Here is a 13251-nt window from a genome sequence, read left to right on the forward strand (position 1 = left end):
TACAAAGTGATGACTCTCAAGCAATGAAAGGGAACATGGCCTTTCGCCTAGGATACTCTTTGCCGAACTCCTTCTTGTAGTTCCTGTGCTTCTTGACGGCCCAGAGCCACATCTGGCCGGTGCTGACGGCGGCGAAGAGTGCGCTGGCCGGATTGAGCGTCAGCACGGTAAACGCAGCCCAGGCGAGGAACTCGAAAAAGTAGTTGGGGCACGAGACCAGTTCAAACGCAAAGCCTCTCGGGATCTTTCGCACCTTGGTTCCAGCCGGACGGAGATTCTTGAGGATCAAATGGCAGTAGGCGTTGCTCAACTCGGCGAGGGCCCACACGGCGGTGGTGGCGACGATGAACGTGGTGCTGTCCTGAATGGTGCCTGCGACCGAGGCGGCGGAGAACCAGGGCGAGTAGATGAACGGCGCGAGCAGGAACCCGGAGAGGATCCAGTAGTGGGTCGAGTTTTTGAAGATGTTGAAGAGGGGCATGGTGCCGTTGCTGAAGCGGTGGACGAAGATGGTCTCGAGCTCGCGCTTGACGTAGTGCGCTACGGCGAGAGTCATGGCGACGGTCTGCATGCGCGAGTGCACAAAGTCGCGGTGCCAGATCTTGGGTCCGAGGAAGTAGAAGAGCGGGTGGATGACGATGGGGCCAAAGTACTCGGTGAGGAAGACGGTGCGCCAGCCGACCTGCGGGCCGAGATCCTTGACGTAGAGCGTCTGACCAGAGGTGACACCGAGATCGGCGAGCGACTTGTCATCGTCGAGGAGAGGCTTCTTGTCCTCGGTGGTGATGCGTTGACGCTCGATGGTGAGCTTGCGGGACGCCGAGGCGATCTGCTTCTTGACTTCGGCGAGGGTGGCCTTGTTGGAGGAGAGCTTGACGTTTAGAGGGAAGCCTTTGGAGGCAGACTTGCCGGGCGCCGAGCGCTTCTGGATGGTGATGCTGAAAGCCATGATAAAGACTACTCAGCTTTTGTTTGACGTCGATGGAGGAGGAAGGAAGGAGAAGAAGAAGAAGAACTAAGCCGGGTTCTTTCGTCGCTTGCCCTTACCGAAGCAGATGGCCCGACCGTTTTTGCTTTTCGATACGCCGTGAGCGTGACGCGCTCAGTCGAGAATCCTTTTCTGTTGTCGCTGCTCAGCGCTCAGCCTCCGTGTTCCGAGACTCAGCTCAGATTTTTTGGGTTGAGAAGAAAGTTCAAGGTGGCATGCAGGGTTCACAAGAAGACTCATCCAGCCTTCTTGAACCACCGGTCACCACCGCACAGAACCAGGATCATCAAGATGACGGCGACAGCAGCAACAGGGCAGACCACCTCCGAGGTCGAAGCCTCTTTTCTCCGATGGTTCCGCCAGTCAGGCGGTGCACTCGACTCTCGCTGCCGAATCCAGCCCATCCCTGGTATGGGAAGAGGCATGATCGCCAAAGCACCCATCGACGTCGGCGAGACCATCTTTGCCATCCCTCGTCACGTCTTGCTCAACCTGGCCACATCGACGCTCTCACAGAGGTGTACTGAAGCTGAAGCATCATCCCCTTCTACTAGCTCAGATGAGCTGACCTGGAGCCACATCAGCAAACAGGGATGGCTCCCACTCATCCTCGCCATGATGTACGAGCGAAGGAGAGCAGCTCGATCTTCAGCGTCCACAGAAAGCGGCGCTCAAGATGGCGATGTATCGATGGAGAACATCGAGGCTTCATCCTCGTCAAGTCTAGGACAGCTCGAAGGCACAGACGCCGAAGGCTCGGTATACCGCGATGCCCCCCGCCCACACGGCGAACAAAATTGGGGTGCCTACTTTGACATTATGCCGACCGACTTCAGCACGCCCATGTTATGGCAACAAGATGATCTGAAACATCTCTCGGGTACTTCAATCGCAGACAAGATTGCGCGAGATGAAGCCGAGGCCGACTACCACAACAAGGCGGTTCCTTTCATTCGTTCGCTGCCCGGCGTATTCCTGGAGGGAGCGTCAGAAGGGCAACAAGAAGCGGAGATGCAGCAATGGTACTCGCTTGACACCTACCACATCATGGGCTCCAGGATATTGAGTCGCAGCTTCCATGTCAAGAGTCGCAAGAAGGGCCTGGACGGAAAGACGGTCGACATGGATGATCTCGATGATGATGATGACGACGACGAGCCCGAAGCAGAGGTGCTCGACGACGAGGGAGAAGGGGAAGCGGAAGTGCGCGAGGTGGACACGACAAGGGACGGAGACGAGACGAGAGACGATGATGATGCCGAGGATGGCGACAGCGATGATGATGACAGCGACGACGACGAAGACGAAGAAGAGCAAGAGAATGTGATCGACATCTCCATGACGCCTATGGCCGACATGCTCAATGCTCGGTTCGAATCCGACAACGCACGTCTCTTCTACAAGTCGCACGTACTAGAGATGCGTGCCACCAAGCCAATCGCTGCGGGCGAGCAGATCTTCAATACGTACGCCGACCCACCCAACAGCGATCTGCTCCGTCGCTACGGTCACGTCGACGAGCCCAACGGCAGCGATGTGGTCGAGCTCGATGCCAAGCTCATCCTACAGGCAGCCACCACCCATCTCTCTTCGATCCTCTCGTCGAGCGCAGAAGAGATCCGCAAAGACCTCGAAGAGCGACTCGAATGGGCCTGCTCCTCGCTCGGCATCGATGAAGTGTTCATCCTCAACTACCTTTTCACTCCGGCCAAACAGGCGCCGCACCGTGCGCAACCTGAGCGGCCGATACCGAAAGAGCTCAAGGCGGCAGCAACCGGCGGTGGCATCTCGGAGGAGATGATCGCGCTCACCCGAGTGCTCTGTCAGTCGCGGGAGACGTTCGAGAAGGCGAAAGCGAAAGGCAAAGGTCCGAGCGCGCGGGTCGAGGCGCAAGAAGAGCACGCTACCAAGTCCAGGCCAGTACGCATCGCCATCAGCCAGATTATGATGGACGCCATCGATCTGCGACTGAAAGAGTATCCGAACGGCGCCGCTGTGGAGGAAGAAGAGGCTCGATTGTACGGATCGAGGAAGGAAGAGGTTAGTGGGGAGAACGAGCGCCGCGCGCTGGTCGTCCGACTGGGCGAAAAGCGGGTGCTCCTGGATCAGAAGCGCGTGCTCAAATACGTGCTTGACAAGATTCAAGAGGCCGAAAAGGAGGCAGCCAAGGCGAAGAACGCCAAACAGGACGCTGGCAAGCGCAAAGGTGGCAGCAGCTCCAACGGTAGCGGTAACAAGAAGCATCGTCGATGATACTCGCACGATAGCGGAGCGCAGCGGACGATGGCTGGATGGGCTAGACCGTGCGGAAAAGCTACTGTAATCGGAGCGGTGCTCGAAAAGGACATAAGGGCGTTGCGGCAGCTCCCGCAAAATTCGGCTCGGTTGAACGAGTCTCGAGCTCGCTTAGATAGGTGGTACAGCTAGCGCACCAGCCTAACTGCGCGCATTGCCGGAACAATGCCCTCTGATGCTCGACCAATTCGATCCATCCGTGCCATTACGCCAGCCTCGATGTCGCTTTATTCCGTCGAGGCTAGAGTTTGAGGTCTGTCAAGCCTATGAATTGGTTCGATGCGGTATGCTGCGACGTATGAAAGAGCGGCACGGGCCAACAGAACGCGCCAAGGAGCGTCTTAAACAGAACAAGCTACTCGGCAAAGGTCAAACGGCCTGGCGGTCTTTGAAAAGAGCAATAAAGCGAAGCGAAGACGCTCACATGTTGCCTCGACGCTTCTGGCTGGTCTTTTGACTTGTCTGTTGCAGGTCTTCTGACATGCCGCTCATATTCATGCGGCGTGGACCTGCAGACACCAGCAACGGTCCGTGTTGGGCAAGACGGGTGAACTTCGGCAAGCTGCGCGGTCATGCTGTTCGACTGCCTGGCTCCGATTACCCCGCACAATCGAACAAGAGCATGCGCCCTCATACGTGGCTTCTATAGCGGCAGGTGCACCTTCATGCATCAAGCTCGGAGGCCTTCGAGGCAAAGCATCAAAAGGTGGCTTGCCCTCCCGACTGGGTTGCTGGGCTGGGCATCTCGGCTGTCAATCTCCAAGCTCGGCACTTGACTTCCGTCGCTATGCTTGCGAGTGCGTTGTCAGCCCCCTCTTCACGCCCTCGTACAGACATTCTCGCTGCCGTCCTCATCCGTTGCGACATGTCACCCAGCGAGTGCAAGGCCCTGCTGTCGTGCTTCAAGCTCCCCCGCATTTTCTCGCCCAGGGTCCAGTATATATAGTCAGCCTGTCGAGTCGACTCACGCCCCCGTCGGGCAATTAGAATCCCGTCCCCTCTTCCAAGACCCTTGATCCTCTCCCAACCTTGTTTGCCTCGCACGAACTGCTGCGGATCTGTCGAGCATTCCCGTCGTCGACCTCGGACCTGCACATGCAACCTTGTCTCTCGACCGTCGATCTGAACCACTAAGCTTTGTCTGGCTTCGTGCCGTCGGCGTTCCAAGCGAATTTGTAACAACAAGCTTCACGAAACGACCATCGAGCCTTTGATAAGTTACCGGGCTTCATTCCACGTCTCCAGCATTATCATCGTCGACAGCATTTGGAGAGGCTCACCATGTCGTCTACAAATACGACCTCGCAGCGACCAGCACCAATCGTAGGGCCTTCCACCATGCCGGACATCAACATCAGCCCCAGTGCTGGCGGAGCACAGCCGCCCTCGCGCAAAAAGATGTACAAGAACTGCGACCGATGTCGTCAAGCCAAGCGCGCCTGTTCCGCTCAGTACGTCAGCATTGCCGAGGCGCTCGCTAGCAAAGTCGCCTGCAACAACTGCAAGAAGAAGGGTCAGGTGTGCACCTTCAACAGCCTGATCAACTCGTTTGGCGGCATCCCGCTCGGAGGGCTCACTGGCGCCGCGTTCGCAGAGAGCCTGCAAGACGTTGCCAACGCTGCACCTTCGACATCGACTGCGGACGTTGAGCAGTACGCAGAGGGGGCGAGCACGTCGTATACTACCGATAAAAGGAGACGCCACAGCCTGCAGGATGGCTTTGACGAATCGCACCTGTCTGCCATCAGCAACGTCAATGCCGCCTTCGAGGCGCTCAATGGGAGCTACTCGAACGATCAATCCGACGAAGAACAGAGAGCAGCAAAGCGAAAGAAGGACTCGTCCGATGCTACATCATCCGCATTCGAAACCTTTGACGAGGTAGCCCAGCCCACAGCATCGACCAGCTACAGTACCGGCTCTCTGGTTCTCAGCCGCGCACAATCCCCCTTTGGATTCGATCAATCCGACGCGCCCTCTCTCTTCGACATGCTCGGCTTCGACATCTGGGGCACCGCGCCCAACGTCCGCCTCAGCCATACCGCCGACCGCCTGCACCTCAACTCGGACCTGCTCAACGTCTACGAAGGCGCGGCCGAATCCGCCTTTCGCATCTGGGTGACGGACGCCACCACGCCTTACCTGCTATGTGCCGACTCGCTCTCCCCGTCCTCCGCCGCCATGGCGCTCAACAAGAAGGTGTGTCTGCTCGACTCTGCCTCGCGTCGCATCTTTCGTACCGACGATGCGGCGCGGAATGTCGAGAAGCGCGTCTCGGAGGCGTACCACGCGGTGCTGCTGGCGTATGCGGCGCAGTGGCCGCGACATACCGGCGAGAGGGGCGGGAGACAAGAAGAGGCTCGGGTCAGGTTATCGCTCTGGAAGCAGGCGAGGGACAAACTCATGGATGCCACCGACGCATGGTCTTTCAGGATCGTCTTTGCGCTGATTCTGTTCGCTTGGACGGAGAAGCCGAGGGAGATGCCGTCGTCAGAAGCGTGGGATCACGGCACCCAACCCGCTTCGCTGCAGATTCCGTCGCTGGACGAGAACAGCGCGCTCGACTCGTCATCGTGGCAGATCCCGGCGGAGGCATCGACCATGATGCTCGCCACAGCGATGCGCAAGCTAAAAGCGTTCCGGTTGAAGATCCAGCAATTGAGGCGCAAAGGCATCGATCTGTGGTCCACCACCGAGCCGCTGGATGCAGGCCAGGCGGTGAAGCGGCAAGCCGAAGCGACACTCCTCGAAAACACCTACCACAACCTGTACTGGTTCGGCTGTATGATGGATACCGAGCTCTCGGTTCTTCGGAAATACGATGCCGTGATTGGGGACGAAGACTCGGATCTCACCGACCAACTCCTCTCTCCACATCGAGCGTCCTCTCTACGACACGAGACGGCCAACTTCCCCACCACCGCCTCTTCGGGAAGCTCTCGCAAGCCCCTGCGTAAGATCTGGGACGAAGTGATTCCGGCGAACAGCGTAGCCAACCGTCACACGTTTGCGCGTTCCTGGCCGTGCAGCGAGCCGGATGCCCTTCGAACCCTTGCCTACGCCACCCCCATCAAGGTGCTCATCTTCCGTCACGTCGGTCGACTCCAATCCTCCTACTGGCGTCAAGCGCCGACGGAACACATCGAGCGTCAGATCGCGCATGTGCTCAGTGTCGTTCGGCATTGGGATGAGACCTTCGCGCCCTTTTTCGCCTCGTGCATCACTCACCATGCCGACCTGCCTACGTCGATCCAATCCTGGCACGTCATCACGGCGACGAAATGGAACCTCGCCGCGATCCTGCTCGTCGAGCTGGTGTCGACCATGGAGCGCACGGATCCGTTTGGGGCCACCGAAGCGGTGCTCAGCGAACTGAGACGGAAGGTGTGTCACCAGACGGCAGAGTTGATCGGCGCGATCCAGGCATGTAGTGAAACGGGCGGGGACATTTTGCACAGCGACCCGTGGCCCGAGATCTCGATCCACGGCTTCGCGTGTGTCGCAAAGAGCGAGATCAAACAGCTCAGCAGCCTCGCGAAGGGGGGAGAGTGGGATGAGGTGAGAAGGGTCGAGGAGAGAGTGGAGAAGTGTTTGTGGGCGTTGGAGCAGTTGAGCAATCGGAGCAGTATGGCGGTGGATGCGAAGGAGGAGGTGGGAAGGTTGTTGGACGCCCATTCACCGCTACGACAGGGCGCCCCGGGGACAGGCGCGACACAGGGAGAGGGGATGGCAGCAGTCATGACAGAAGACGTGTGGCAGTCGTGTCTCGAGATCCTCAACGAAGGCGCGAGCGCGGCGGAGTCGGACGGGTGGACCGGAGGAGCAGGCATCGAGGAGGAGTTGTTTCTTTCGTCGCTGAACAAGACCTCCGAGAGTTTCACCGACGAGAGCTCGTCCAGGGCGAGCTCGAATCATTCCCTCTCGCCCCCGTTGACCACATTAACGCTGGCAAGTCTGGACTATCCGAGTGCGATGCTCGACCAGCCGCAAGGAAGGGCGAAGCGCGACGATGCGTCCGGCGTCGGCGACTTTCAGTTCGGCATGGGGCTCACGGCGGGCGATGCGCTCGATGGCTTCCTGCTGCGCGTCTAGAGGCGTCCTCGTCCTGCATCTTTGTCCGAACGCTCCTTCATCGCGTTCACGCAATCATGCTCATCACACTGCAGTGAACTTTCGACGCGCTGACCCGTCTAGACTGTGCAAGAATCGTATCTGGTATATCGTGAGCACGCAACGTGTCTATCGTGTATGTGTACATGGCCACTCATCTTTGAGAGTCGCGATTGTGGTCTACGACTGTGTCTCCTGCTTCTTCTCCTTCTTCCACGTGGTCCCTGCCTCGGCCTTGTCGTCCTTATCTGTCCTCCGTCCACCGTTCTTCTTCCTGTCATCCGCCAGACTCTGAGCGAACTTGGAGCGCTCACGAATCGCCGGGCCCTTCCAGTAGAAGATGTACACCGGAATCGCCACAATGATGGCCAAGAACGCCAACAGCGTCGAGGCCCATTCCAGACCGAGGCGGTTGTAGAGCGGGGTGGCGTACATGGCCGAGATACCGGCGAGGAAGTCGCGCGCCAGAGCGTTGCCGCCCGTTGCCGAGGCCGAGTAAGGACCGTAGGCGGCGATCATGTAGTCGATGGTGGCCATGTAGATGGCGTAGTTGGCGATGGCGATCATGCAGGAAAAGATCATGGGGGCGATCCAGTGCACGTTGGGAGGACCCAAGGAGGTCCATGCGAATCCAAATAGACCCAATGCTTCGAGAGGTGCGAGGTAGAGCAACAGCCACAAGCGGGCTTCGGGCTTGAGCGCGTCGGGATCGCGAACCCGCCTCTTGCGCTCCCACACAAAACGTGGCATGAAGATGAGGAATCCTAGCAGGTAGCCCAGGTTGATGGGGATGAACGCAAGACCAATCTGCACCGTGCTGAATCCCCACTGCTTGTACACCAGCTGGAACGACTCGAGGAAGATAAAGATGAGCATGTCGGAGAAACCGGACAGCAGCGAGAGGAAGAGCACGATGGGTTCGCGAACGAACATCTCGAACGGTCGAAGCCAGTAGGCGCCGATCTCCTTGATGCTGAAACGGTCGGTACGGACCTCGTTGGGACCGTAAATGTTTTGCTCGCCGTTCTTGCGTCGACGCTTGGCCTCGCGGTCGAGCAGGATCGTGGAGCGCGTTTCCGGCACGAGAACAAAGTGGGCGAGTTGTACCGCACCACCAAAGATGAGCTGTACCCAAAAGTTCCACTTGAGCGGCAGGTAGGCTTGGATGAAACCGCCGATGAAGGGACCGACCGAAGTGCCGCCGACGGACGAAAGAACGACGAAGGCGACAGCAAACTGCTGCTCATCCGGCTCCCACAGGTCTGCGACCATACCGAGCGTCACCGAGCCACCGGCGGTGAAGAGACCGCCGAAGAAACGCGCCACGATCAACGAGCCATAATTAGGCGCCAAGGCAGCGAGAACCTGCCAGATGTTAACAAGGAACAGCGAGATCTGCAGCACCGGCCATCGACCGATCTCCTCCGACCAAGGTGCCCAGAACTCGCATCCGAACGCATACGCCACGAGGAAGATCATCTGACCCACACGTGCCGCTTGCTCACTAACGCCGTAGTGCTCTGCAACGCCCATGACCGCGTTGGGGTAGACCGAGGTGTTGAAGTTCATCGAGACCTGGACGGCAAAGATGACGCAGAGGATGGACCACTTTTTCCATGTAGGGTACGAGTAGCCGGTGGCGAGGTAGCCAGCACGTTCTGTGAGCACGATCTTGCCGTCCTCCTCGCGAGGCTCAAGGTCGTGCTCGCCCTCGCGCTGCTTCTCCTCGTTGGTCTTCTCCATGTCGTTCTTCTCGCGGATCGCCTCGACGTCGGCGGGGGCAGAGTCATCGTGGTTGTTGTTGCCCTTCTCTTGGGTGAGGGAGCCATCGTCTTTGCCGCCAGAGTTGACGCGGGTGGGCGTCTGGGCGACGGTGGACTCGCCGTCGGAGGAGCTACGGTGCGCAGCTGCGGCGCTGTCGTGCGTGTTGGCCGCCATGATGGTGAGGAGATCGTCCTGCGATGAGTTCTAGGTCTCTGACGGTTGGATCTCGACGAATGGTGGAGGTAGGATGGATGGTGGGTTCGGAAAGGAAACAAAGGAAAGAGGAAGTGTTAGGGGCGTGTCGAGTGGAACAAGACTCGAGCAACCTGGGGAGGCACCTGTGAGTGTACCGGCGCTCTCTTGCGGTGTCAGACGATGCCGGGCAAGGGGCCAGGGACCAGACGGACAAGGGTCCTGCGAATCCGGCAAGGCATCGCCAGCTTACCCTCGTCTGGGGCAGAAAAGGGTGCGGCGTCATGCCAACGGGAGCGCTGACACCGACTACGACATCATCACAGCTTTTTCATCAGCTCGTCCGACTCTGAGGAGCGAGGATCGCCTAAGCGCCATCGAGACCCAAAGCGAATTCCGGACAGACAAACGATGGAGCGGTAACGACATCATCGTGGAAGCGTGTGCGAGCCCAGCTGATCAGCGAAGCCGTCGGGGCAAAGCAACAGAATGAATGACGTGGGGGAGCATGCAGGTGCATCGATCGAAAAGAAGCCGGCTCACCAAAGGCGACTTCTCGTCTGCCTCTCGCCGGCAGCTGATGCTGCACGATCGGAGAAAAACAAAAACAATGCGCGCCTGTTCGATGGCCCGTCGGATCGACCCTTTTGCTGCCAAGGGATTCGCTAAAACGGCGGGGCGGCAGTCCTGACAGGCCGCTCCCGCCTAGGCCGCCGCCGTCATCAGCTAGCTGCTCATGGTGCTCGTGCTCGTTCACTGTCAGGGCTTCGTCCTCGACATCTTCTTCTGCTCAAATCCTCCCTTGTACTGATTCGAGCCAGCTGTGGGGATGCAAGGAACACCGGCTCCTGTCGTATGCATCTGCGGGGATCTGGTTCGATGTATGGAAGTGTGGCTTGCTTCTCGCTTGGGCTGCCAATGGATTCGATCGTGGCTCTCGAGTGGTAGCCGTCCCTAGCGTGTGCTTGGCCGACGACGGTCAAAGGTCGCCTGCAGACTCTTCAGTCGGGCTGTACGAACGGGTGACGCAAACAATCAGACCACCGCAGCCGAGATGTGGCTTCGATCTGAGTCTGGAATGGATTCTGCCTGATCTCGCTGATGTCGTTGACGTCGAAGCATTTGAAAATTCTCCGATCCGGTGGATGTGTCATTGCATCATCCTTCAGCAGCGTCGATCGGCAAATAAAACAATTCCGCGCCGCTTTCATGTTCGATCTGACATGTCGAAAAGATCGCCGACCGGGATGAGATTGCGTCGAGGGTGATCCGCTTTGCCCGTCGTCGCTTCCATCTAAGCGAGCTCAGTCATCATTTCGGTCTCCGTACTCGGCAAGACGCGGGGTTGTGCGCGGGCATGGCTCTCCTTCTGATCATGTGAGGACTGCTGCGTGGAACCGCACACGTGGGGCTTTACACGACCATCGTGATGCGGGGTTGCCAAATGCATCGTGTACAGGCGAGACCAAACGCAGGATTAATTAGCCAAGATGAGCCGTCGTCCGAGTGGGTCGAGATGCTTAGGTGTAAGATTGAAGTATATGCTTGCTGCTAGCGTGGGAGGTGTGCGGATCAGGGTTCCAGCACGAGTCGGCGTAGGCTCGGTTCGACAGCTTCGTCCCACATGCCTGCTTCGAGCCGGCAAGCTGCATTCCACGTCTTTTGCAGCTTACGAAGCCTCTCTGGTGACGGCGGGTCTCTCGCCGCTTTTGCCTCGATCAACAGCATCGCCTTCTTGGCTGCGTCCTGGAAGTCGCTTCCCGCATATGCGTCGATCCAAGCTGCAAAGTCTTTGTCGATGCCCTGCTTTCGGTGCTGTTGAAGCCAAAGTCCTACCTGGGCGTACCCGACCATGCACGGGCTGACCGCGACCAGCAACTCCAGGGTGTCGCCCGACCGAGCGGTATCGAGGACGAAGCGCGTGTACGCGAGCGTTGCCGCGCTTTCCATCGTCTCGTGCTCGAGCTGCGACGCCGACATACCTAAGCTGTCATGACAGATCTGCAGATGGAGCTTGGCCTCCTCTGCCATGGCTTGGGCCATCCCTGCTAATGTCGAGACCTCCTCGAATGTGTTGTCGGGTGAAGCTGCTGCTTGAGCCCAGATGCGGGCGTAGTGACGCAGAAAGAGGTAGTCCTGCTTCATGAACCACTCGAATGCCTCTCGCGACAAGCTTCCGTCGGCAAGACCGAGCACAAACGGATGCTGAACAAAGGCTGTCCAGACATCGATGGAGTTGGATATGAGGCTGCGGAGCAAAGCGAAAGGCGAGGCAGTGCTGCTGTCCGGAGAGTCAGTGATGAGGCCACGTGGCTGGAAAGGATACGAATGGTCGAGTGGTCCAGGTCCTTTGCCCAGATCTTGGATCCCGTTTGCGATGGCATTTTGTACGTATGTGATGGCGATGGAAGTCGATCGTACGAGTGAGTGGCCCTGGGCGAGCGATGCTGCCAATGCCGAAGACAAAGTACAGCCAGTGCCATGCGTTGCAGTCGATGCTATCAATGGCTTGATGAAGAGCACGTAGGAGCCCTCAGCGTCGTCGGTCTGCTGATAGAGCACATCGCATACCACCATTTGCGGGTTTCCTTGCGAGCTCGTCTCGTCTAAGACATGACTGTGCGGGATTCGGTCGGTACGAATGGCAGTAACGTTGCCTCTCCGTGTAATGACAGCACCGTTGACACCGGCCAGCTCTGACAAATCGGCCTCGAGGCTTCCGGCAGATGGTCCCGATCTTGGTTGCCTCGATGGATCGCGTTGCGGATACCGTCCCGTTGATCTTGACGCCCTTGAAGAAGATGCTGCCGGGCTGATGTGCTGGACGCCACCTGAGCCAGTATCCAGACCTTCCAGCCAGGATTCAATCTGAGGTCGATTCAATTTGGCGTGTCCTCCCTTAACAAGTACCGCTTTGGGCCCGAGCTGAGCGATGCTTTTGGCTGCTGCCATCATCTGTGGTAGCTCAGTCATTTCGTTCGACTGTGCAAGCTCACGCTCTCTGGGCCCAGATTGGTGCGAGGTGAACTTAGCCGCGTACTTGAGCAGCTGTCGTGCCTCTGGCAAATTTGGCGTGAGGATGGTGCAGAGGGGAAGTAGGTCCTGGATGAGCGTCTCGATAGCGCCTTCAGACAGCAGTAACGAGCCTGATGTCGAGACCATGACCGGGTCCAGCACAACGGGCACGCCGCTCCCTCCATGCGAGTCTGATGATGCTTTCCAGTCTCGTAGTCTTGATGCAAGGGCAGCGACGATGTCGTGATTGCATAGCATGCCCACTTTGACAGCATCAATCTCGATATCTGATGCGACCGAGTCGAACTGCTGCAAGACGAACTCGGATGGGCACGCATGGATCGCCGATACGCCGGTTGTGTTTTGTGCTGTCAATGCAGTGAGGACCGAGAGTCCGTAGGTGCCGAGGGAGAGGAAGGTCTTGAGGTCGGCCTGAATGCCGGCTCCTCCGCCCGAGTCGGAGCCGGCGATAGTCAGCACTCTCGGCGGCGACATGTCCGGAAGATGAACACGAACGAGGTTTGGGAGGAAGAGAGGTGCCGTGCGCCAAGCATGAACAAAGACCCTTGACAGCTGCTTCAACGGCTACAGGCGGTCTTGATCTTCCAGCAAGGTGCTTCAGCTTCAGTTCCCGTCTTCCGAGTTTATTTTTTGTGATTTTGAGAAGAAAAAGGGTTTGGGCCATGCAGCAACAAAGCAAAAAATCCAGCGAAAAGCTCAATTTTTCTCGTCTTTAGCAGTGGAAAAGTCGCAGTCTGGACCCTCTCTCCTCGCATCACAGCTCCAACCTTCTCGACCGTCACATTCCCCTCGCTCGACCACACCGACTCAGCCAACTTTCGGTTCGGCGAACGCTTGAGAAAAGCTTCGCCTGGTATCGCTCTTGA

The 13251-nt window shown here is 58.1% G+C and overlaps 5 protein-coding genes across 5 annotated transcripts; 2 read left to right on the forward strand and 3 right to left on the reverse strand.

The window, feature by feature from the left end:
* Nucleotides 1–16: 16 nt before the first annotated feature.
* PSEUBRA_000802 (3-oxo-5-alpha-steroid 4-dehydrogenase, C-terminal) lies at nt 17–949 on the reverse strand (the record flags this gene model as incomplete). The annotated part of the gene is made up of 1 exon (XM_016434148.1): nt 17–949. The coding sequence occupies one exon, from the start codon at nt 947–949 to the stop codon at nt 17–19; it is 933 nt and encodes a 310-aa protein (XP_016294572.1).
* A 330-nt stretch (nt 950–1279) lies between these two features.
* Nucleotides 1280–3241, forward strand: PSEUBRA_000803 (SET domain protein; the record flags this gene model as incomplete). Its single annotated transcript, XM_016434112.1, has 1 exon — nt 1280–3241. One exon carries the CDS (start codon nt 1280–1282, stop codon nt 3239–3241), a length of 1962 nt encoding a protein of 653 aa, XP_016294573.1.
* A 1323-nt stretch (nt 3242–4564) lies between these two features.
* PSEUBRA_000804 (Zn(2)-C6 fungal-type DNA-binding domain protein) lies at nt 4565–7375 on the forward strand (the record flags this gene model as incomplete). The annotated part of the gene is made up of 1 exon (XM_016434122.2): nt 4565–7375. One exon carries the CDS (start codon nt 4565–4567, stop codon nt 7373–7375), a length of 2811 nt encoding a protein of 936 aa, XP_016294574.2.
* A 198-nt stretch (nt 7376–7573) lies between these two features.
* Nucleotides 7574–9331, reverse strand: PSEUBRA_000805 (Major facilitator superfamily; the record flags this gene model as incomplete). The annotated part of the gene is made up of 1 exon (XM_016434157.1): nt 7574–9331. The coding sequence occupies one exon, from the start codon at nt 9329–9331 to the stop codon at nt 7574–7576; it is 1758 nt and encodes a 585-aa protein (XP_016294575.1).
* Nucleotides 9332–10921: 1590 nt separating this feature from the next.
* On the reverse strand, nt 10922–12859 carry PSEUBRA_000806 (Phosphomethylpyrimidine kinase type-1; the record flags this gene model as incomplete). Its single annotated transcript, XM_059464454.1, has 1 exon — nt 10922–12859. The coding sequence occupies one exon, from the start codon at nt 12857–12859 to the stop codon at nt 10922–10924; it is 1938 nt and encodes a 645-aa protein (XP_059320922.1).
* Between the last annotated feature and the right edge of the window lie 392 nt (nt 12860–13251).

This window comes from Kalmanozyma brasiliensis (genome assembly GCF_000497045.1).
Source record: "Kalmanozyma brasiliensis GHG001 unplaced genomic scaffold PSEUBRA_SCAF10, whole genome shotgun sequence".
In the NCBI taxonomy this organism is placed as follows: domain Eukaryota; kingdom Fungi; phylum Basidiomycota; class Ustilaginomycetes; order Ustilaginales; genus Kalmanozyma; species Kalmanozyma brasiliensis.